General features: G+C 42.3%; 1 protein-coding gene across 9 annotated transcripts in view; it reads left to right on the plus strand.

The window, feature by feature from the left end:
• The window catches only part of TNRC6B (trinucleotide repeat containing adaptor 6B), a 278,141-nt gene that overhangs the window by 90,272 nt on the left and 161,840 nt on the right, over nt 1-26,029 (plus strand). For all 9 annotated transcript variants that reach the window (XR_010156023.1, XM_024352845.3, XM_024352849.3 and 6 more), the window contains one exon: nt 20,920-20,987. Coding sequence is in view for 8 of the 9 variants with exons in the window: in XM_024352845.3 (XP_024208613.2) it covers nt 20,920-20,987 (68 nt within the window). In the remaining variant the exon portion in view is untranslated. The remainder of the gene's footprint in view (nt 1-20,919; nt 20,988-26,029) is intronic.

Here is a 26,029-nt window from a genome sequence, read left to right on the forward strand (position 1 = left end):
TTCTCACAGCATGGTGGCAGGGATTCAGGAGGGAGCATTCCAACTGTGCAGGAGCTGCAGACACCTTAAGCCCAGCCTTAGAAGTCACCCAGCTTTGCTTCTTCCCCAGTCTGTTGAATTAAAGCAAGTCACAGGACCATCCCAGACTCAAGGGGAGGAGAAACAGACCCCACCTTTCAGTGGGAAGACTGACCTTAAATATGAGGTCATCTTTCATCCACCACACAGCGACTAGAGTGTTGGGTGCCAGGGAAACGGGGGCATGGCAGAGCCCAGATTATCTTAGGCTGAAGAGTTTCAAGAATAGACAACAGATTAAACAAATTTATTTTATTTTATTTTTATTTTAGCAACCTTATTGACACCTTGAAGTAGCAAATTTTTTTTTGTTTAATAGAAACATGTTCTTGCTCTGTTGCCCAAGCTGTAGAGCAGTGATGTGATGATGGCTTGCTGAAACCTTGAATTTAATGGGCTCAAGTGATCTTCCCACCTCAGCCTCCGGAATAGCTGAGACTACAGGTGTGCCACCATGCCTGGCTAGTTTTTCTTATTTTTTTTGTAGAGACTGGGTCTCACTATGTTGGCCAGGCTGGTCTCAAACTTCTGACTCAAGTGATCCTCCTGCCTCGGCCTCCCAAAGTGCTGAGATTACAGATGTGAGCCACTGCAGCCAACCAAAGCAGCAGACGTTTAAAGCAGGGAAATGAGATGTACATTTTACTTTATGATTTGCTGTGTTAGGATAACTGGTGTTGATGTAGAGAGGGTAGGTAGACTAGAATATCTGTATCTTTACATTCAGCTTCTCTAAAAGAAAAGAGGATTTAATAGGCCTACTTCAGCCTGTGGACTGATTTCCATTGGGTCCTGAGTTCTCAGGAGTTAGAGCAAGAACCGTAGGTGAGGAAGTAGATCCCATGGAAGGTCAAATGAATTGGGAGGCGAGGACTGGCATTTCTGGCACGGTCTCCAGACCTGATGTAATCTTTCTTTATGGTTCTTAACAAAGATAGATTAGAATGCTTAAACTCTGTAGCCATTTCTCACTTTAAATGTAATGTAACTTAGGTCGATATTCTAAATGAGTTGATGTTAGCTTACTAGTTGTAGAGATTCTGTAGCTCTAGACTTGAAATGTTCATTTTTTAAGTGAAATCTAAAACAGATATAGTAAAATTTGTTATAGAGCTGAGCCGTTGGGTGTCTGTGATCATATTCTCTGTACCTTTGTGTATGTTTATCTTGTGTGTGTGTGTGTGTATATATATATATACTTTTTTTTTTTTTTGAGGCAGAGTGTTACCCTGTCACCTAGGCTGGAGTATAGTAGCCTGAACACAGCTCATTGCAGCCTGAACCTCTTGGGCTCCAAGGGATCCTCCTGCCTCAGCCTCCCGTGTAGCTGGGACCATAGATGCATGCCACCACACCGAGCTAAATTTTTTTTTTTTTTTAACTCTTTTTGTAGAGACATGGTCTCACTATGTTGCCTAGGCTGGTGTTGAACTCCTGGGCTCAAGAGATCCTCCCACCTTAGCCTCCCAAAGTGTTGAGATTACAGGCATGAGCCACCATGCCTGGCCTGTATATTTAAATATTTATAATAAAACAATAAAAGTAAGCTCTAGGGTTTCAAATTTATAGCTATATATTTAAGTACCCACGTGTTTCTACTAATTACTGCAAATAAATATTTACTGAATCAGGAAGCTAACATTTTAGCTATTAATATAACATTCTTTATCATTATCAAAGGCAGCAAGTAAACGTAGTCTTTGTCTACAGAGAATAAAGTCATCTGTTGATTTGCTTAACATTAAAGATAGTTAAATAGGGTAACTTAGACATAAAATACACAGTAGTATTTGAATGATCTGTTTTAATTGGTTTCATTGACAAAGAACTGCAAGATCTGTTCTTAATATTAAGTGCTCATTTAGTCAAGAAAAGTGTTACACAGAAGTATTTTAGGAACTTGGCAATTTGTTTTGTTTGTGTTTTGGTAGGTGATGCAGAGAAAAAAGATTTACACATTGTTTAATAAAGTCTTTTGCTTTCCAGAGCTTAGGATATCTCTACCTTAGGCTGGATCTGCTTTAGCAAAAGTGGTAACAAGATTTCATGGATTTTGGTATTCTAAGAGCAGATTGGAAAAGCAAACATGCAGCGCAAGTGCTTTCCCCATTTGTTTACATAGCTGGTAAGCAACATCATTTGGGTTGAACTCCAGGCCTGTCTGACTCCAGAGGCCATAGTAGTTCAATACTCCATCCTGGACAAGTTACACGGCAGAGTAATCAACTGTTTCCCTATGTCAGATAAACTTACTGGAAAAGTCACCTGGGTATAGAAGAATCCCTAAGAAGGGAGAGGGTGCTTTGTGCGTATTCAGAGCCACACATTTCTCCGGAGAAGAGATGGTTAGAGCATTGAGAGATGTCTGTGAGACCGTGGAGATGGAGTTAGAAGCAGAACCCCTGCAGGCAATAGGGAACTATTGAAGGATGTTAAGCAGGGGAGAAACCTGATGATCTGATGCATATTTTAGAAAGATGGACCTGCCGGGCCTGGTGGCCCACACCTGTAATCCCAGCACTTTGGGAGGCCGAGGCGGGTGGATTACTTGAGGTCAGGAGTTCCAGACCAGCCTGGCCAACATGGTGAAACCGCATCTCTACTAAAAATACAAAAATTAGCCGGGCATGGTGGCAGGCGCCTGTAATCCTAGCTACTTGGGAGGCTGAGGCAGGAAAATCGCTTGAATTGGGAGGCAGAGGTTGCAGTGAGCCGAGATCACACCACCACACTCCAGCCTGGACAACAAAGCTAGACTGTATCTCAAAAAAAAAAAAAAAAGAATGACCTGGCAGGAGTGTGGAGAAATGATTACCAACAGGCTGTAAAATGGAGACACGGAGACCAGTTAGGAGAGTTAGGAGTCCCCTCAAGAAGACTGAGGAAGGCTTTTGAAATAAGGCAGTAACAGTGGTCTGCAGAGGAGGGGACTGACAGGAGAAGCATACAGGAAGGATGGGAGGAGAGCACAAATCTGCAAAGAGTGGGTTAAATGATGCCATGTGAAATAGGAGATAGAGCAAGGTATTGGATGTAGCTATTGTTACTGTTATCATTATTTTTTTGAGACGGAGTCTCGCTCTGTTGCTCAGACTATTGTGTAGTGGTATGATCTCAGTTCACTGCAACCTCTGCCTCCCAGGCTCAGGAGATTCTCCTGCCTCAGCCTCTTGAGTAGCTGGGATTACAGGCACACACCACCATGCCCAGCTAATTTTTGTATTTTTAGTAGAGATGGGGTTTCGCTATGTTGGCCAGACTGGTCTCGAATTCCTGACCTCAGGTGATCCGCCTGCCTTAGCCTCCCAAAGTGCTGGGATTACAGGCATGAGCCACCACGCCTGGCCTGTTATTGTTATTTTTAACTGGGTGTGGATTTTGAAATACTGAGGCACCTGCAGGCAGCCCAGGTAAAACTAAATTAGTAGGCATTTTAGAGCTCAGTAGAGAGAGAGGACATCAAGATACGTATTAGGAGTTCTCAGCATATAGGAATAGATGGGGCTGGCAGATGAGAAAAGGCTCAAGTATAGAACTGTAGGAAATATTTCAGACTGTGTCCAACCTGAGCATGGATAAGAATTCACTTTCTCAAAGTACCAAAACAAAACAAAACCCCAAACAGCAATTCAAAGTACTAAAAAAAAGTAAAAATAAAGGTAAATTAAGGAAAGAAAAGAATTAACTTGGATGTTCTTTCCTTTTCCTTTTCAGCAGCTTTATTAAGGTATACTTTACATCCCATAAAACTTACCCATTTATAGTATACAGCTCAATGGTTTTCAGTGTATTCACAGAGTTGTACCACCATCACTGCCATCTAATTTAAGAACATTGTCATTACTCCAAAAAGAAACTGTATCCATTAGCAGTCACTCTCTATTCCCTTTCCTCCCAGGCACAGGCAACCACTAATCTTACCATCTCTACAGAATCACCTATTCTGAACATTCCATATAAATAGAATCATATAGTATGTTTTCCTTCTGTGTGATGTGAGACTTCTTTCAGTTAGCATCACGTTTTCAAGGCTATCCATGTTATAGCACATTATCAGTGCCTCAATCCTTTGAATGGCTGAATAATACCCTATTGCATGGGTGTACACATTTTTTTTTTTTTTTTTTTTGAGATGGAGTCTTGCTCTATGGCCCAGGCTGGATGGAGTGCAGTGGTGCTATCCTGGCTAACTGCAGCATCTGCCTCCTGGGTTCCAGTGATTCTCCTGCCTCACCCTCCTGAGTAGCTGGGATTACAGGCGCATGCTGCCATGCCCGGCTAATTTTTGCATTTTTAGTAGAGATGGGGTTTCACCATGTTGGCCAGGCTGGTCTCGAACTCCTGACCTCAGGTGATCCTCCTGCATTGGCCTCCCAAAGTGCTGGGATTACAGGCGCGAGCCACTGTGCCTGGCCTGCATTTTATTTATATACTCAACAGTTGATGAATATTTGGATGATTCCCACCTTTTGACTGCTATGAACATTAATAATATTATGAAATGAACATTATAATGCTGCTTTGAACATTTGTGTACAAGTTTTTGTGTGGAATATATTTTCATTTCTCTTAGTTATATACCTAGGAGTGGAACTGCTGGGTCATATGGTTTAACTTTTTGAGGAACTGCCAAACTGTTTTTCAAGTGACTACACCATTTTATATTCTCACCAGAAATGCACGAGGGTTCCAGTTTGTCCGCATCATCACCAATACTTGTTATTGTAATCCAAAAGCTTTAACGTTTTAGCCCCCACAGTTAGGTCTGTGATCCGCCTCAAATTAAGTTTTGTATATAGTACGTGACATAGAGGTCATGGTTCATACATTTCCATGTGGTTATCCAGTTCCTCCAGCACCTTTTCCTCACTGAATTACATTAGTCTTCTGATAATTTGTTTCCAATTGTGAAGTCTTATGCTTTAAGTTCAAAAGAATCAATTATACAACTATAGGATGGGCAAAACCAGTATACTAGCAGTGTCCGGACAATGTGATTGACTTCTGAAACAAAAAAAAAACCACTTCTTGCTTAGCTATAGAACCACAAATTTTAACTGATAACATATTTTAATAATTTTGACCATGTGATTAAATTCTAGTCAAAGAGATGTAAGCAGGATGTAAAGTGCAGCTTCCACAAAGTCTTCCTAAGTAAGTGACAGGTTCTTCTCTCCTTTCTGCTACATGGAACACAGACATGAAGGTTGGGACTGGAGCAACCATCTTAAAACACAAAGTGGAAGAAACATATTGAAGATGGAAGAACAAAATAGAAGTCTCAAGTCCCTGGTAATTGGAAAGTGACCATACCAGTCCTTGACCACTTACACAGATTTCTAAGAAAGATATTAAGAGCAGTCTTCATATATTTGAGAGAGTGGTTGTTGAATAGATGGTAATTTTTTTTCTATCTTATTCCTTTTTTTTTTTGAGGTGGGGTGTTGCTCTGTTGCCCAGGCTGGAGTCATGATACAGTCTTTGCTCACTGCAACCTCTGTCTCCCAGGTTCAAGCAATTTTCCTGCCTCAAACTCCCAAGAAGCTGGGACTACAGGTGCATGCCACCATGCCTGGCTAATTTTTGTATTTTTAGTAGAGATGGGGTTTCACCATATTGGCCAGGCTGATCTCAAACTCCTGACCTCAAGCAATCTGCCTGCCTCAGCCTCCCAAAAGGCTGGGATTACCGGCATGAGCCACTGCGCCCAGCCAATAATTATATTTTTATATTCTTTATTCTTGTAGTTTTCCTTCTCATGGTAAGATTTTGTCATGAGGAAAAAATTTTAAGATGTAGCAAAGTACAGAGAATAAAATAACAGATACATCCACTTAACCATCAACAAGATTTAACATATTTGCTTTGTCATATTTGCTTCAAATTTCTCTCTCTCTCCTTTTTTTTTAATTAATGAATTTATTGAGCAAAGTGGAGTTAACTTCTTTCCATGGGTGGTGAACTCAAATTCTGTCCTTTTTTTTTTTTTTGAGATGGCCTCACTGTTGCCCAGGCTGGAATGCAGTGGCACAATCTCAACTCACTGCAACCTCCACCTCCCGGGTTCAGGCGATGCTCCCACCTTAGCTTCCCGAGTAGTTGGGACTACAGGCACGCACCACCATGCCCAGCTGATTTTTGTATTTTTAGTAGAGACCATGCTGCCCCCAGGCTGGTCTCGAACTCCTGACCTCAAGTGATTCTCCCACTTTGGCCTCCCAAAGTGCTGGGATCAAATTTCTCTCTTTTTTAAAGAAATAAAATAAGGATATAGTTAATGGTTGAGGGCCTCTGTGTAACCCTTTCCCAAGCCAATCCCTTTCCTCCTTCCTCAGCTGTAATCCTACTCTGTAGTCTGTAAGTGCCTTACCTCTTAAAGAGAATTTTAAAAATTCACTGGTTCTCCCTCTGACTGACTGCCCCTTAGTTCAGCTGTAGTCTGCCTGCTGTTGCATAGGAATCACCTGGGGTGCTTGTAAAGAAAATAGAGATCCCAGGTCCCAGCTGTTTTTTTCTTCTTTTTGTTTTTGTTTTTGTTTTTGTTTTTCTTGAGTCAGTGTCTTGCTCTGTTGCCCAGGTTGGAGTGCAGTGGCGCGATCTCTGCTCACTGCAAGCTCTGCCTCCCAGGTTCACGCCATTCTCCTGCCTCAGCCTCCCGAGTAGCTGAGACTGCAGGCACCCACCACCACGCCTGGCTAATTTTTTGTATTTTTAGTACCGTGTTAGCCAGGATGGTCTTGATCTCCTGACCTCATGATCCACCCACCTTGGCCTCCCAAAGTGCTGGGATTACAGGTGTGAGCCACTGCGCCTGGGCTTCTTGTTTTTGTTTTTGAAGCAGAAGTCTAACTCTGTCACCCAGGCTGGAGTGCAGTGGTGTGATTATAGCTCACTGAGCCTTGAACTCCTAGGCTCAAAGGATCCGCCCACCTCAGCCTCCTGAGTAGCTAGTACTACAGGCAAGTGCCACCACGCCTAGCTAATTTTTTTTTTTTTAAGAGAGGAGTCTCCACTATGTTGCCCAGGCTGGTCTCGAACTCCTGGCCTCAAGTGATCTTCATACCTTGGTTTCCCACAGCACTGGGATTACAGGCATGAGCCACCGTGCGCAGCCACTAGATTCTAACTCTTGAGATTCTGTTTCAGGAAGCCCAGGGTAGGGCTTAGGCATCTTTGCTTTAAAAAGCATGCAAAGTGCAAATCAAAACCACAGTGAAATAGCATTTCACATCCACTAGAATGGCTAAACTAAAAAATAACAAGAACAATTCTTACTGTGTTCCGTGTAGCAGAAAGGAGAGAACTTGCCATTTCCTTAGGAAGACTTTGTGGAAGCTGGACTTTACATCCTGCTTACATCTCTTTGACTAGAGTTTAATCACATGGTCAAAATAAGCTTCAAAGGATATTAAAATATGTTATCAGTTAAAATAAGCAAGAAGTGTTTCTTTTTTTCAGAAGTCAACCACATTGTCCATACACTGCTATTATACTGGTCTTGCCCATCCTATAGTTGTGTAATTGATTCTTTTGAACCTAAAGTATAAGACTTCACGATTAGAAAAAAATTATCCAAAGACTAATGTAATTCAGTGAGGAAAAGGTGCTGGAGGAACTGGATAACCACATGGAAATGTATGAACCATGACCTCTATGTCACATACTATATATAAAACTTAATTTGAGGTGGATCACAGAGCTAACTGTGAACGTTGAAGCCTTTGGATGGCCGCACAAGAGATGTCTGCATTCATAACCTTGGGGAGGGTATGAACATTTCTTGGTAACATGCAAAAAGCACTAACTGTAAAAGACAACAGTTGGTCAGTTGAATTTCATGAAACATTGTAAACTTCTGCTAAACAACTGACACCATTAAGAATGTGGAAAAAGGCTGGGCACAGTGGCTCATGCCTATAATCCCAGCATTTTGGGAGGCCAGGGCGGGAGAATCACTTGAGGCCAGGAGTTTGAAACCAGCCTGGGCAACATGGCAAGACCCCGACTCTACAAAAATATTTTTAAAAATTAGTTGGGTGTGGTGATGCACTCCTGTAGTCCTAGCTACCCAGGAGGCTAAGGTGGAAGGATCACTTAAGCCCTGGAGGTTGAGGCTGCAATGAGCTATGATCACGCCACTGCACTCCAGCCTGGGTGACAGAACAAGACCTTGACTCTAAAAAAAATCAAATAAGAATATGGAAAACTATAGATTGGGGGAAAAAAATGCAATACATTTTTTTTTGTGGGGGGGATAGAGTCTCGCTCTGTCACCCAGGCTGAAGTGCAGTGGCCCCATCTCGGCTCACTGCAAGCTCCACCTCCCGGGTTCATTTCATTCTCCTGCCTCACTGCCTCAGCCTCTGAGTAGCTGGGACTACAGGCGCCCACCACCACGCCCAGCTAATTTTTTGTATTTTTAGTAGAGACAGGGTTTCACCGTGTTAGCCAGGATGGTCTCGATCTCCTGATCTCGTGATCCGCCCGCCTTGGCCACCCAAAGTGTTGGGATTACAGGCGTGAGCCACTGCGCCTGGCCTGCAATACATCTTTCTAATAAAAGTCTGCAATACATCTTTCTAATAAAAGTCTCATGTCCAGAGTATGTAAAGAATTACCAAAAATCAGTTAGAAAAGGTCAAACAACTCAAAAATGTACAAAAGACTAGGCATTTCACAAAATAAGGCATCCAAATGGTTATGAAAACACAGATGTTCAACATTATTCATGAGCGAAATACAAATTAAAACTGTAATGTAATGCCATTATACACTCACCAAAATGACTACAGTTCAAAAGACTAATAATACCAGGTGTTGGCAAGAATGTGGAGCAACTAGAACTTTTAGACATTGTTGGAAGGAGTGTAAAATGGTACAGCCACTTAAAGAACTGTTTCATAAGCTTCTAAATAATGTTAAACGAACTTCCACCCTATAAGGCAGACATTCTCTTAGGTGTATACTCCATAGAAATGACTGCATAGATTTGCAAAAACACATTATATGAAAATGCTCATGGCAGTTTTATTTATAGCAGCTCCAAACTGGAAATAGCCAGCTGTCTATCTAATGAATAAACAAATTATAGTTTGTCTGTGCAGTGGAACACTACTAAGTTTAAAAATTGAACTCTTGGCTGGGCGCAATGGCTTACGCCTGAAATCCCAGCACTTTGGGAGGCCGAGGCGCGCGGATCACGAGGTCAGGAGATCGAGACCATCCTGGCTAACGTGGTGAAACCCTGTCTCTACTAAAAATACCAAAAATTAGCCGGGCGTGGTGGCGGGCACCTGTAGTCCCAGCTACTTGGTAGGCTGAGGCAGGAGAATGGCGTGAATCGAGGAGGCAGAACTTGCAGTGAGCCGAGATTGTGCCACTGTACTCCAGCCTGGGCGACAGAGCAAGACTCCGTCTCAAAAAAAAAAAAAAAAAAATGAACTCTTGATCAGTGTAACAACATGGATAAATCTCAGAAACATTATACCGAGTGAAAAAAGGTAGATATAAAAGTGGTACATACTGTCAGATCCCAGTGATATTAAGCTTTCGAACATGTCAATCCCATTTATAGTAATAGGGCGATCTTCAAGGGAAGGGGCATGTAGAAGTTTTCTGGGGAGATGGAAATTTTCTGTCTCAATCTATATGTTGCTTGAAGGTACAACCATATCTAAAATTAATCATTAAGGCTAGGCTCAGTAGCTCATGCCTGTAATCCCAGCACTTTGGGAGGCCAAGACTGGAGGATCACTTCAGCCCAGGAATTTCAGACCAGCCTGGGCAGAGAGACCCTATCTAGCTCCACAAAAAAAAAAAAAAAAAAATTTTTTTTAATTAGCTGGGTGTGCTGGCACAGGCCTGTGGTCCCAGCTATTCGGGAGGCTAAGGTGGGAGAATCACTTGAATCCGGGACGTCAAGGCTTCAGTGAGTCATAATTGTGCCGTTGCACTGCAGCCTGGGTGACAGAGTGAGACCCTGTCTCAAAAGTAGAGAGAAAATGAGATAAAAATAAAATTCATTGAGCCTGCACTTAAAGTGTGTGTATTTTTCTGCTTGTGAATTATACTTCAATTAAAAAAAAATTTAGGAGCTTCCACCCATCTCCTTAGTCTGTTGAGACCATGTTAAATATTGATTCTTTTATCCACTATATCAGCTGACTTCTCAGCTTTCAAAAAATATATACATTTTCTTTTTAACTGTAGTACCTGCAGTAGAGGGTGTGGTTGGAGATATTTATAAAATGGGTAGGATTTAGCAATTTATTCGATGTTGAGGAAAGAGAAAACGATAAATCGGCTGGGCATGGTGGTTCACGCCTGTAATCCCAGCACTTTGGGAGGCTAAGGCAGGCGGATCACAAGGTCAAGAGATTGAGACCATCCTGGCCAACACGGTGAAACCCCGTCTCTACTAAAAATACAAAAATTAGCTGGGTGTGGTGGCGCCCTCCTGTAGTCCCAGCTACTTGGGAGGCTGAGGCAGGAGAATTGCTTGAACCCAGGAGGCAGAGGTTGCAGTGAGCCAAGATCACATCACTATGCTCCAGCCTAGTGACAGAGCGGGACTCTGTCTCAAAAAAAAAAGCGGGTTTGGGAGTGAATAGGATGCAGTCTGTATGGAGCACAGAGTTAGAAATACTGGCATATAATCTGCATGGCAACGTCAGCCTGATGAAACTGTGGGGCTGGAAACGTGATAGGTTAGGGATGGAAACAGAGTTGGGATCACTCAAATTTAATACTGGAAACTGTGAGATTAGATGAAATGGCTGTGGCAGAATGAGAAGAAAGAGGTCCAAGGGCAGAACCTAGGGAAATAAATGCTTAGGGAGTAGTAGGAGAAAGGGAAAGTCGGCACATCCTGGTCAAACAACTTTGTTGTGCCAGGCTTCTGGTGAATAAGACATTCAAAGTCTCTGCCTCAAGAAGTTTGCATTCGTGGCTGGGGAGACAGACAATAAGACACATGAACAAATAAGCCTTTCAGGTAGTGATATGTGTGATGCTGGGGAGTGACTGGAAGTATTTCAGCTGGGCTGGTAGGGGAAGATCACCCTGGATCAAAGAGATGGCCCTAGAGCTGATGACTGAATGATGTGAAGGAAGCTTTCATGTAATAATATGTGAGAAATGCTGTCGTTTTTTTGAGACGGAGTTTCTCTCTTGTTGCCCAGGCTGGAGACCAATGGCATGATTTTGGCTCACTGCAACCTCTGCCTCCCGAATTCAAGCATTGTCCTACATCAGCCTCCCAAGTAGCTGGGATTACAGGCATGTGCCACCACACCCGGCTAATTTTTTTTTTTTTTTTTTTTTGAGATGGAGTCTTGCTCTGTCACCCAGGCTGGAGTGCAGTGGCGCAATCTCAGCTTACTGCAACCTCCTCCCCCTAGCAGTTCTCCTACCTCAGCCTCCCGAATAACTGGGATTACAGGCGCCCGCCACCATGCCTGGCTAATTTTTTGTGTGTGTTTGTAGTAGAGACAGGGTTTCGCCCTGTTGGCTAGGCTGGCCTTGAACTCCTGACCTCACATAATCCGCCTGCCTCGGCCACCCAAAGGGCTGGGATTACAGGCATAAGCCACCGTGCCCGAACAAGAAACATTTCTAAGTCAAAGGAATAAATCCAAAGCCTCTAAGATTGGGTGAGAGAGAGGAAAAGAAATGACAGAAGATGGTCCAGTACAAGGCAGAGATTTTCAAAAGGGTGGAGATGGCTACTGTATTAAATATTACTTAGAGGTATTCACAATAGCGAAAAGGTGGAAGTGATCCAAGTGTCCATGGAAGGGTGAATGGATAAACAAAATGTGGTATATACATACAATGGAATATTATTTAGCCTTACAAAGGGAAGGAAACTCTGACACATGCTACAACATAGATGAATATTGAAGACATATGCTAAGTGAAAGAAACTAGTGACAAAAAGACAAATACCGTATGATTCTACTTATATAAGGTACCTGGAGGAGTCAGAGTCATAGAGACAGAAAGTGGAATGGTGCTTGTTAGGGACTTGGGGGAGCAGGGACTGGGGAGTTACTGTTTAAGGGGTACAGAGTTTCAGATGGAAAAGATGGAAGAATTGTGGAGATGGATGGTTGATGGTTCCACAGTATCTCAGTTTGTTTATGCTGCTATAATGAAATACCACAGACTAGGTACTTTATAAAGAACAGAAATTTATTTTCTGATAGTTCTAGAGGCCGCGAATAACAAGATCAAGGCACCAGTAGATCTGTTGTCAGGGGAGGCCCCAATCCCTGCTTCTAAGAGGGAGGAATACTGCGTCCCCACGTGGCAAAAGGTGGAAGGGCAAAAAGCGACAGTGTGTCCCTGACAAGCCCTTTTATAACAGCGTGAATTTATGCAGGCAGAACTTTTATGACCTAAACACCTTCCAGAAGGCCCCACCTCCCAACACTATTGCACTGGGGATTAGGTTTTCAACACAAATTTTGGGGGACACATTCAGACCACAGCAAAGACAGACACAAAACACCACATATTATGTCACTCCAATTATATATGAGAAGTCAAAAGAGGCAAATCTGTAGAGATAGAAGGTAGATTCGTGGTTGTCTGGGCCTCAGAAGGAGGATGAAAGGGAGGCAAAATGGAGAGTGACTGCTGTTATGTAAGTAGTTTCTTTTGGAATGATGAAAAAGTTCTAAGATTGGATTGTGGTAGTGGTTGCACAATTCTGTAAATACAATAAAAGCCACTGAATTGTGTACTTTAAACAGGTGAACTTTATGGCATATAGGTTATATCTCAATAAAACGATTTTTAAAATGGCCAAAAGACTTGAAGACACTACCAGAGAACAGATAGCAAAGGAGCTCATATAAAGATGTTCAACATGAGTGCAGTTAAAACCATGATTAGAATTGGCTAAAATTAAAAAGTCCACACAAAGTACTGCTATTGATGAGACATGGGACAAGTAGAATTCTCATACGCTGCTGGAAGGAAGGTAAAATGGCTACAACCACGTTGGAAAACAGTTTCTTTTTTTTTTTTTTTTTTCTGAGACAGAGTCTTGCTCTGTTGCCAGGCTGTAGTGCAGTGGCACAATCTCGGCTCACTGCAACCTCCGCCTCCCGGGTTCAAGCAATTCTCCTGCCTCAGCCTCCTGAGTAGCTGGGATTACAGGCGCCTGCCACCACGCCCAGCTAATTTTTGTATTTTTAGTAGAGACGGAGTTTCACCGTGTTGGCCAGGATGATCTCAATCTCTTGACCTTGTGATCCGCCCGCCTTGCCCCCCACAAAGTGCTGAGATTACAGGTGTGGGCCACCGCGCCGGGCCAGAAAACAGCTTCTTAAAAAGTTAAAACATGTAACTACCATGTGATCCAACTGTTCTACTCTGTTATGAGTTGAATTATGTCTGCTCCCCCTACCCCCCAAATTCATATATTGAAATACGAACTCCCAGAACCTTAGAATGTCGTCTTACTTGGGGATAGGACTTTGACAGAGGTAATTAAGTTAAAATGGGATTATTAGGATAGGCCCTAATCCAGTATGACTGGTATTCATATTAAAAGGGGGGAACTTTGGACATAGAAACACACAAATAGGAAAAATACCATGTGAAACTGAAGACAGCCATCTGTAAGCCAAGGAGAGCAGACTGGAACAGATCCTTCCCTCACAGCTCTCAGAGGGAACCAACCCTGCCAATACCTTGATTTTGGACTTCTAGCGGCTAGAACAGTGAGACAAAAAATTTGTTTGTTAAGCCACCAGATTTGAAATACTTCATTACAGCAGCCCTAGCAAACTAATACACCCTCCTAGGTATTTACTCAATAAAAAAGAATACATATGTGAGTGTTCATAGCAGCTTTATTTGCAGTAGCAAAAATCGAAACAACTCAAACACCCATCAAATTGTGATACATTCTGAACAATGGAATACTACTCAGCTGTGAAAGGAAAATGAACTACTGACACTTGAAACCACATGGATGAATTTCAGAATGATTATGCTGAGTAAAAGAAGCCAGACAGAAAAAGAGTACATACTGTTTGATTCCACTTATGGAAGCTCCAGAAAATGCAGCTGCATCTATAGTGATAGAAAGTTCATCAGTGGTTGCCTAGGCAGGGACACAGGAGAGGAAGCTTAAAGAGGGATGACTGGGCGCGGTGGCTCACACTTGTAATCCCAGCACTTCAGGAGGCCAAGGCGGGCGAATCACGAGGTCAGGAGTTTGAGACCAGCCTGGCCAATATGGTGAAACCTCGTCTCTACTAAAAATACAAAAAAAATTCGCCAGGCGTGGTGGCACACACCTGTAATCCCAGCTACTCAGGAGGCTGAGGCAGGAGAATCTCTTGAACCCAGGAGGCGGAGGTTGCAGTGAGCCGAGATCGCGCCATTGCACTACAGCCTGGCAACAGAGCGAGACTCCGTCTCCCTCCCCCGCCCAAAAAAAAAAAAAAAAAAAAGATTAAAGAGGGGCATGATGAAACTTTTAGGGTGGTATGTTCATTGTCTTGCTTGTGGTGATGATTTCATGTGTATGTATGTGTCAAAACTAAAAAATTGTACTTTTTTTTTTAAGAGACAGGGTCTCACTTTGTCACCCAGGCTGAAGTACAGTGGTGCCATCATAGCTCACTGCAGCCTTGAAATCTTAGGCTTAAGCCATCCTCCTGCCTTGGCCTCCCAAAGTGTTGGAATTACAGGCATGAGCTACTGCACCTGGTATAAAATAATTTTTTTTAAAATGAAAGCCAACAAAAAATTGAAAATAGTTTCGGTGGGGTGGAAAAAGTAGAGTCAAAAAAGGTTTTAAGAGTAAGTCTTGACATGGTAAACTAAGGCAGGTTATTAATGTCTGCTGCTCCCTTCTAAAGTGCCACTAAAATTATTTTTACTTTGGGAGGCCAAGGCGGGCAGATCACGAGGTCAGGAGATCAAGGCCATCCTGGCTAACACGGTGAAACCCCGTCTCTACTAAAAAATACAAAAAATTAGCCGGGCGTGGTGGTGGGTGCCTGTAGTCCCAGCTACTTGGGAGGCTGAGGCAGGAGAATGGCGTGAACCCGGAAGGCAGAGCTTGCAGTGAGCCAAGATCGTGCCACTGCACCCCAGCCTGGGTGACAGAGCGAGACTCCATCTCAAAAAAATATATATTTTTACGAAATGATTTCAGCAAGCATAAATCCACCAGAAAACAAAGTGAATAGAAGAAGAGATGAAGAGGATAAGAGATGCCCGACAAAGTTTAGGAAGCTGGGAAGCTTTTGGAGTAACACTAAAAACAGCAAGATGGGTTGAAGAGGCAATGAGAAGCAAGGCCCCAGATACGCTTTCCTCATATCCACAGACCGCTACCCTTGCCCACCTGGCAGAAGACTGGAAAGGCTGAACCTCAGGAAAAGCTGAGGGTGGGTGTGAGGTACCTAATTAAAAACAGAACTTACATAAAAGGCTACATGCTGACATATGAGACTTTACTAGCTCTTCCCAAATTCATTCCCAGAACACTGAAAGCCTGACTTATATCTGTCAGGTTGAGGATTGAAGGATGTCTTTTTGGGGTAATTAAATAGCCCAAGGAGGGGGAAATAGATGAGGATGTATAGCTGTAGGCATCTGAAGGTCCTAATTAAATGGGCAGGTCCCTTCCTGATCACCCTCCAGAAAGCTAACCCCTGGATAAGGAAACTCTCCCTTACCCCTCCCCTCCTACACACACATACACCCAAAATCAAGCTCTTTAGGGTCTTGCTCTTAAATATCAGTGGATAGACAAGGATGATCAGACATTTGATAAAAATCTATGAATGAAAGATGGTGACCAAAGACAAAAGAGGAACTTGGAGGAAACAGAGACAATGTAGGGAGCAGAAGAAAACTAAAACAGGCTGGGTGTGGTGGCTCACGCCTGTAATCCCAGCTACTCAGGAGGCTGAGGCATGAGAATCGCTTGAACCAGAGAGGTGGAAGTTGCAGTGAGCCGAGATCACGCCACTGCACTCCAGCTTGGGCAACAGAGTGAGACTCTGTCTCAAAAATAAATAGGCCAGGCACCGTGGCTCACACCTGTAATCCCAGCTCTTTGGGAGGCTGAGGCGGGCAGATCACTTGAGGTCAGGAGTTTGAGACCAGCCTGGCCAACATGGCGAAACCCCATCTCTACTAAAAATGCACGCCTGTAATCCCAGCTACTCGGGAAGCTGAAGCAGGGAGAATCTCTTGAAACGGAGAAGCAGAGGTTGCAATGAGCTGAGATCATGCTACTACACTTCAGCCTGGGCGACAGTGAGACTGCATCTCAAAAAAAAAAAAAAAAGAAAAAAAAAAACTAAAACAAAAACTCTAGAATATCCTCAGAGATGAGAGAAGATACTGTTATAATGGAACAAGAACAGGAGACTGGAAAAAGGAATATTCAAAGAACGAGGAAGAGCTCTTAAAAATTCAATTAAAATAGCAGAAATTGTACATATGTTAAAAGTTTTAGAAAATAAAGTTGAGAGAACCTCCCAGAAATTAAAATAAAAAAATCAAAGACACAAAAATGGAGAAAGAAAGAAAGAAGAAAATCAATCTCAGAGATTCATTTAGACACAAAAATGAAGAAAGAGAAAGAAAAGAAAGAAGAAAGAAAGAAAGGAAAGAAGAAAGAAAGCAAATCAGTTAATCTGAGAGATTCAACACTGAATAACAGGAATTCCAGAAGGAGAGAACAGAAGTTGGAAGGGAGGAAACTGTCAAATAAGTAGAGAAAATGTCCCAAACCTGAAAAACAAGAGATTCTAGATTATAAGTACTTACCTAGCACCAGTTCAATAAATAAAAAAAGAACCTTGCTTAGTGGTTTGCATTTTTAAAAACTAAGGATAAATGAAAGCTCCTAAAAGGGTTTTTTGTTTTTGGTTTTGTTTTTCTTTCTTTCTTACCACTATAAAAATAAGGACCTAAATGTTTCTAGAGAAGACACATGCAATACATTAGGACTTAGAATGATACTGAGCTTCTGTGTAGCAGCTATGGGAGCTAGAAGAGAACGGAGCATCACCCTCAAAATTTTGGATGGAAAAGTTTACTGACTTCAACGTTTTTGTTTGTTTGTTTTTGTTTTTGTGATGGAGTCTTGCTCTGTTGCCAGACTGGAGTGCAGTGGCACGATCTCGGCTCACTGCAAGCTCCGCCTCCCGGGTTCATGCCATTCTCCTGCCTCAGCCTCCTGCGTAGCTTGGACTACAGGTGCCCACCACCACACCCGGCTAATTTTTTTTGTATTTTTAGTAGAGACGGGGTTTCACCATGTTAGCCAGGATGGTCTCGATCTCCTGACCTTGTGATCCACCCGCCTTGGCCTCCCAAAATGCTGGGATTACAGGCATGAGCCATCACACCCGGCCACACCCGGCTAATTTTTGTATTTTTAGTAGAGATGGGGTTTCACCATGTTGGCCAGGATGACTTTGATCTCCGGACCTTGTGATCCGCCTGCCTCAGCCTCCCAAACTGCTGGGATTACAGGTGTGAGCCACCATGCCTGGCTTTAACTTTTATATTTAATTAAATATGTGGGTAAAAAAAATGTTTTTATGGCCGGGTGTGGTGGCTCACACCTATAATCCCAGCACTTTGGGAGGCTGAGGCAGATGGGTCACCTGAGGTCAGGAGTTCGAGACCAGCCTGGCCAACATGGTGACCCCCTGTCTGTACTAAAAATACAAAAAATTAGCCAGGTGTAGTGGCACACATCTGTAGTCCCAACTACTCGGGAGGCTGAGACAGGAGAACTGCTTGAACCCAGGAGGGGAGGCTGCAATGAGCCAAGATCACACCACTTCTCTCCAGCCTGGGCAACAGAACGAGACTCCATCTCAAAAAAAATAAAAATAAATAAAACATTTTTATGTGTCAGTTATATGTGTGGATAAAACAAGGACATTTCAGTCATTCAAGGTCTCAAAAAAATTCACCTTCTATATACCTTTTATCAGGAAATCACTGGAATATATACTCCACCTGAATCGGTGAGTAAACTGTAAAAGAGACAGAGGATCTGGGAAACAGATGCTCCAGCGTAGGAGAAAGAGGAGGGCATTCCAGAGATGAAGAGTAGGAGACATCCCTAGCGAGATGTCAGCGATTCAGTGGCCTAGAAAGCAATCAATCCAGTTCGGAGCAGGAGAAACCCCTGAGGGTGTCTCCAAGGCGGAGTGAAACTGATAGATTACCTGAAGTGTTTGAACTGATTAAGAGGAGATTTACAGTTCTGTTGGAGAGTTTGAGGATGAATTAATGAAAAATACATAACAAATACTAAGCTAGAAAAAAAAAAACAATAAGAAGAGGAAGTGGTAATTATTAGTTCCAGGGAAACCAAAATTATACAAGAAAGGAAATTTAATTATAGCATTCCATATGATTCAGCTGTATATATTTACTACATAATAGCACTGTTAGCACTGAATATTGAGTTGAACAAAAACGGTAACTTACATTGTGAGGAAGGGAGGATGGAGGCTTATGTTGTGAGGGTGGGGCAGGGGTGGAAAGTACTGTTTTTGTTTGTCAGCCGGTAGTATTAATGTTATTTGACTTTTTAAATAATGTATATGTATTTAATATAAATTTTAATTTTTAAATAAAATTAGTAATTTAAATTATAATTATTAAAGAAAGGGAATAATTCCATCTATGAAATTATATTAATTAATATTAATATTAAGAAATTATTGGCTTTATTTTTTTTTAAGACTTAGGGTCTCGCTGTGTTGCCGACTGGAGTGCAGTGGCTATTCACAGGTGTGATCATAGAGCGCTACAGTCTTGAACTCCTAGGCTCAATTGATTCTCCTGCCTCCGCGCCCCGAAGTAGCTGGGACTTACAGGGTCATGCCATAGCCCTCAGCCTTTTCTTTATATCTTTAAATATAAAAGCATGGGCTGGGCGCATTGGCTCACTGCTGTAATCCCAGCACTTTGGGAGGCCAAGACGGGTGGATCACGAGGTCAGGAGATCGAGACCATCCTGGCCAACATGGTGAAACACTGTCTCTACTAAAAAAATACAAAAATTAGCTGGGCGTGGTGGCAGGCGCCTGTAATTCCAGCTACTCGGGAGGCTGAGGCAGGAGAATCATTTGAACCTGGGAGGTGGAGGTTGCAGTGAGCCAAGATCACGTCATTGCACTCCAACCTGGGTGACAGGGCGAGACTCCATCTCAAAAATAAATAAATAAATAAATAATAAAATAAAAGCATGTATATACGTATGTATGCCTATATATACATACATATGGTTAAAAATACATATTTTCTGGCTGGGCGTGGTGGCTCACGCCTGTAATCCCAGCACTTTGGGAGGCCGAGGCAGGTGGATCACGAGATCAGGAGATCGAGACTATCCCGGCTGACACGGTGAAACCCCATCTCTACTAAAAATACAAAAAAATTAGCTGAGCGTAGTGGCGGGTGCCTGTAGTCCCAGCTGCTGGGGAAGCTGAGGCAGGAGAATGGTGTGAACCCGGGAGGCAGAGCTTGCAGTGAGCCGAGATCGCGCCACTGCACTCCAGCCTGGGCAACAGAGCAAGACTCTATCTCAAAAAAAAAAAAAAAATATATATATATATATATATATATATATATACTGCTTCAGTTTGCTCTAAAATATATATATATATTTGGACTTGATATTTATAGAATCATACTACATATGCATTCTTTTGTGACTTGCTTCCTTCACTTGATTACCTTTTTGTAACTCACCCAGATTGAGGTGTGTAGCTGTAGTTCATTCATTTTCATGCAATATAGTATTCTATTTTCTGAAAACACCATAGCCTATTTATCTATTTTACTGTTGACAGATGTTTATTCTTCTATTTTTTTCTGTTAAAAATAATTCCACTATAAATACTTTTGTATATGTGCAAAAGCTTCTCTAGGTATATACCTATAAGTAAGTGCAGTTACTAATGTGTACAGTAAATGCATCTTCAAATGTAATAGATAATGCAAACTTTTTGTTGTTGTTGTTGGGGGAGACGGAGTCTTGCTCTGTCGCCCAGGCTGGAGTACAGTGGCGTGATCTCGGCTCACTGCCACCTCTGCCTCCCAGGTTCAAGCAATTCTTCTGCCTCAGCCTCCTGAGTAGCTGGGACTAAAGGCGCACACCACCACATCCAGCTAATTTTTGTATTTTTAGTAGAGAAGGAGTTTCACCATGTTGGCCAGGATGGTCTTGATCTCCTGACCTCATGATCTGCCCGCTTTGGCCTCCCAAAGTGCTGGGATTACAGGCGTGAGCCACCCTGCCTGGCTGACAAAACTGCTTTTCAAAGTAGCTATACCAGTTTTCCCTCCCACTAGGAGTGGATAAGAGTTGCTATTGCTGCATACCCTTGTCAACACTTGGTATTACCTGACTTTAATTTTAGCCAACCTAGTAGTTGTGAAATGGTTTTAATTTGCATTTTCTTGACTGACATGAGATTGAATATCTTTTCATATGTTTAGAAACTGTTTATGTGTTCTCTTCAGTGAAATTCCTGCTTGGTTATTTGCAGATTTTTCTAGTAGGTTGTCTTTGTCTCATTGATTCATCACCGTTCTTTTATATTCTAGATGCTAATCCTTTGTCAGAGTTATGTGTTTTGCCGATCAACATGTTTCCTTTTTTCTGCAGATCTAATCACTCAAGGAGAAGTTTGAAAACCATTGGCCCAGGCTTCTGTTCTGTGCACCACAGTGAAACGGCCCTGTGGTTCTGCACAGGGCAGGTGTGGGTTCTTGGAGTGAGTCGCATTGTAGTTACTGACTGCTGCTGACCTGTGGTGCTTGCCTTTGCAGGTGGAACAGGAGGATTTTGTAATGGAAGGGCATGGCAAGACTCCACCTCCTGGTGAAGAAAGCAAACAGTGAGTCACAGTTTATTTAAAAAGAGTCCTATTACAGATCCTCGGAAACACTTTGGTTCAACATGCTGATAAGCGTGTTTGTCAGAGATGTATACGTTGGAGACATTGGGGAACTCACCAGTTGCTTTGGTGGCTGTTAATGCATTGCTTCTATTTATAGACCAACTAACTGGAAGGACAAGAAAGTTAGCGTTACAGTTTTTCACAAACGCCTAATCAAAATTTATGTTATGTTGTAGCAAAGGCTTTAAGGCTCAGTATGTTCCAAATTGAACTAATTCTGTTTGGTTGATTTCCAAAGAAAGTATAAAATGGTACATCCTTTTCTCAGTAATGTCTTTCTGAAGTGAACTAAACTAATAGACCATTTCCCTGCAATCTAAGTGTGAATATATTTGAATGGTACTTTCTGAAATTCTATTCCATTTGGTTATTTACACTGCTGATCTTTGTTTAAATAACAAATTGTTTCTCTAAAGGAACAGGAATTATAAATAATATAACTTAGCCAACATTCTAAATAATTCAGGATCTCTCCCCTAACTCCTTAAGGGGTAATTGGTTTGTTGTTGGTTTGTTTTTTTTTTTCTTGAGACGGAGTATCACTCTTGTCACCCAGGCTGGAGTGCAGTGGTGCAATCTGGGCTCACTGCAACTTCCGCCTCCTGGGTTCAAGCAATTCTCCTTCCTCAGCCTCCTAAATAGCTGGGACTACAGTTGCCCGCCACCACACCTAGCTAATTTTTCTATTTTTAGTAGAGATGGGGTTTCACCATGTTAGTCAGGCTGCTCTTGAACTCCTGACCTCAGGTGATTTGCCTGCCTCGGCCTCCCAAAGTGCTGGGATTGCAGGTGTGAGGCATCGTGCCCAGCCAGGGGTGACTGGTTTTAAACCTGAAGTTGGGAGTCTGTTGGGTAGCTTTTTGATAGCAGTGAGTGAATTTTTTTCCTCTCTCCGTCATAGAATGTGAAAAATTGTGTTGCAGAGCAGACTGGTTTTTCATATGCCCTTTTAAAGGAAAAACAGTTAAGACTGCTTAAAGTACTAACATAACTACTATTTTTTATTCAGACATTAGTCTCCTAAATTGAATGGGCCAGTGATTCATGGAATTTACCAAAAATCTATACAGAGAAACTTCTCTCACTCATATTTTTTTTCCTAGAAAATAGTTTAATTTTGGTCTGTCTTAAGAAAATTATGTCTTTAAAACCCTTAGGAATAAATTATGCAGAATGGACTATGCTGCCACGAGGCCAGATTCATTAAAGGAAAATGGCTCGTCTTGTATTTGTTGTGAATGGAAACCAGGATATTTTCACAGCTGGTTTAATTTGCTAACCAGGCAATTTAAAAAATAGCTCACAATATAAATCCTAACTTTGCTGTATTCTATCAAATGCACTTACATTTTGCATGGGCTGATGGAATCAATTCATCTTTAGCAAATTAGAATGCCAGACATCTAGTCCCAGTAGAATGACAAGAGAAACACTTCAGGTGCTTTTCTCCGTGTCCACTGCACAGCCCTCCACCCCCACACTCTGGTCAAAGGTCTGTCATATAAAAATTATAACTCCATTTGTCGAGAGTTTTCTGTGCACAAGGTACTTTGCTTAAATATGTTTTACTCTGTCATTTCCACTCATTACACCATTTCATCTCCATTTCACACAGAGATCAGGGTAGGTAACTTGCCCATGGTAATGCAGCTTGAAATGCAATTTAGATTTGAACCCAGATCTTACCGACTCTCTCACACCCTTTGCCATCCTTGGAAGCTATGCTCTTGAAAAATACTGTGGTTAGTAAAACTGCAGTTGTCAAAATCAAAGTCTCATGAATAAGAGGGAGTAGGCCAGGCGTAGTGTGGCTCACTGTAATCCCAGCACTTTGGGAGGCCAAGGCGAGTGGATCAGTTGAGGTTGGGAGTTCAAGACCAGCCTGACCAACGTGGTGAAACCCCGTCTCTAGTAAAAAAAATACAAAATTAGCCAGGCGTGGTGGCACACGCCTGTAATCCCAGCTACTTAGGAGGCTGAGGCAGGAGAATTGCTTGAACCCAGGAGGCAGAGGTTGCAGTGAGCTGAGATTGCGCCATTGCACTCCAGCCTGGGCAACGAGAGCGAAACTCCATCTTCAATAAATAAATAAATAAATAAATAAATAAATAAATAAAAGAGGGAGTTGGGGGAGACAATGAAAATGGCATAAGCCTATTTTTAAAAAAACAGGTGGAAGTTCTGTACTATAAAGGATATCCATTTCTCAAACCAGTCTTTATCTTTAAAAACCTCTCTAGTAACCCCTATCCTGAATCAGCTTATTTAGGTATTCAGGAAATGTTGCTGGGCAGATTCTCCCACAAGTTTTATGTTATACAAACTGTACTTCTTTGAGAGTTTCAAACAGCCCCAGCAAGTTGGAATGCCATGTGTCGTATCCTTACCATTCTCCCTTGTTTTGTTTTCACAAGTCTCATACTGCCTGGCCTTTTCACAGATGAATTCTGTTCTATTTCTGTTTTCTTCTGGGCCTGGTCAGCTATTACATACTGAAGTGATAAAGCAGAAATCAATCTTCTCACAAGGTGCTGTGAGCAAAGGTGCTGTGTTCCTTTGTTTGAGGCAACAAGAATAAAAATATTTACAAAACAAATTTTTTTTAAATCTCAGAACTGCAGTTGGCAAATGATTATTACTATACTTTGTAAATATGATTCAGTCTGGATAGGGAATCTAGGAACTGAGTAATTTTTTTGCGTGTGTGACAGAGTCTCGCTCTGTCGCCCAGGCTGGAGTGCAGTGGCACAGTCTCGGCTCACTGCAAGCTCCGCCTCCCGGGTTCACGCCATTCTCCTGCCTCAGCCTCCCGAGTAGCTGGGACTACAGGCGCCCACCACCACACCCGGCTGATTTTTCTGTATTTTTAGTAGAGATGGGGTTTCACCGTGTTAGCCAGGATGGTCTCGATCTCCTGACCTTGTGATCTGCCCGCCTCGGCCTCCCAGAGTGCTGGGATTACAGGCGTGAGCCACCGCACCTGGCCGGAACTGAGTAATTTTTTAATAAAAGTAATATAAGCTTGTCAGAAAACATTCAAACAGTAATTGTGACTGTAGAAATAAAGGTGAGACCTGGCCGGGCGCGGTGGCTCACACCTGTAATCCCAGCACTTTGGGAGGCTGAGGCGGGCAGATCACGAGGTCAGGAGATCGAGACCATCCTGGTTAACATGGTGAAACCCCGCCTCTAGTAAAAATACAAAAAATTAGCCATGCATGGTGGCGGGCGCCTGTAGTCCCAGCAACTCGGGAGGCTGAGGCAGGAGAATGGCGTGAACCCAGAAGGCGGAGCTTGCAGTGAGCCGAGATTGTGCCACTGCACTGCAGCCTGGGTGACAGAGCAAGACTCCGTCTCAAAACATTAAAAAAAAAATTAAAAAATTTAAAAATAAATAAATAAAGGTGAAACCCTTCCCTTCCTAATCTTCCTAAACATTTTCTGTACATTTTTAAACAACAATTAAATTGATTTTTCTCCCAATATCATTCTTCTAAGACTTAACTTTTGTAATTTGAGATATTTTCAGTCTATTTCTTTTTCTTTTTCTTTTTTTTTTTTTTTTTTTTGAGACAAGGTCTCACTCTGTCACCTAGGCTAGGGTGCAATGGTACGATCATAGCTCACTGTAATCTTGAATTCCTGGGCTCATGGGATCTTTTTGCCTCAGCTTCCTGAGTGCCTGGGACTACAGGTACATACCACCGTACCCAGCTAATTAAAAAAAATTTTTTTTGTAGAAATGAGGTCTCACGTTGTTGCCCAAGCTGGTCTCCAGCTCCTGGGCCCAAGCAGTCCTCCTGCCTCAGCCTTCCAAAGTGTTGGGATTACAGGCATGAACCGCCTGGTGCAGCCTATTTCATTCTTTTAAACGTCTGTCAAACATTCTGTTGAATGGATATACTACAGTCATTCTTCTGTAAGAGATATTTTGGGCCAGGCGCGGTGACTCATGCCTGTAATCCCAGCACTTTGGGAGGCTGAGGCAGGCGGATCACCTGAGGTTGGGAGTTCAAAACCAGCCTGACCAACATGGAGAAACCCCGTCTCTACTAAAAATACAAAATTAGCTGGGCGTGGTGGTACATGCCTATAATCCCAGCTACTAGGGAGGCTGAGGCAGGAGAATGGCTTGCACCTGGGAGGCGGAGGTTGCAGTGAGCCGAGATTGTGCCATTGCACTCCAGCCTGGGCAACAAGAGTGAAACTCCGTCTCAAAAAAAAAAAAAAAGAGATATTTTGGTGGCCCTCACTTCCTTGATTACTACAAATAATATTTTATTAAACATTCTTATTCTTATATCTTTATTTTTATTGGTTGATTGATTGACTGATTGACAGGCTAGACAACACAGTAGTACCTGCAGTGAGGTAAGTCACTGCAACCTCAAACTCCAGGGCACCAGCAGTCTTCCACCTTAGCCTTCTGAGTAGCTGTACTACAGGCACGCACTACCAAGCCCAGATACTTTTTTTTGCTTTGAGTAGAAACAGGGCCTCACTATGTTGCCGAGGCTGGTCTCAAACTCTTGGGCTCAGGCTCAAGCAGTCCTCCCACCTCAGCCTCCCAAAGTCCTGGGATTACAGGCATGCACTATCACCCCTGGCCTCTTGTTTTAATTTATGTTCTTATGCTTACTAATGAGTTGAAATATCTTTTGTTAGTTTATTGGCCATTTATTTTTATTTTGTGTCTCACCTATTTATATATATTTTCCTTTTTTTATTGGATTGTTTTTATAGCTTTGTAGGAGCCCTTTATACATTTTAGATATTATTAACCTTTGTTGAGATGTTTTAAATATTTTCTCTCAGTCCTTATTGTTTAACATTAGATATCTTTCATGCCAACAAACTTTTTAAATTTTTATATAGCAAAATCAGCCTTTCTGGCTTTCATGTTTTATGCTTGCCTTGAGAAGTCTTTCCTATCCTAACCTGATAAAATATCTTTAGGTTTTCTATTTTAGTTTTTACGT

The sequence above is a fragment of the Pan troglodytes genome, chromosome 23, assembly GCF_028858775.2.
Source record: "Pan troglodytes isolate AG18354 chromosome 23, NHGRI_mPanTro3-v2.0_pri, whole genome shotgun sequence".
NCBI classification, from domain to species: domain Eukaryota; kingdom Metazoa; phylum Chordata; class Mammalia; order Primates; family Hominidae; genus Pan; species Pan troglodytes.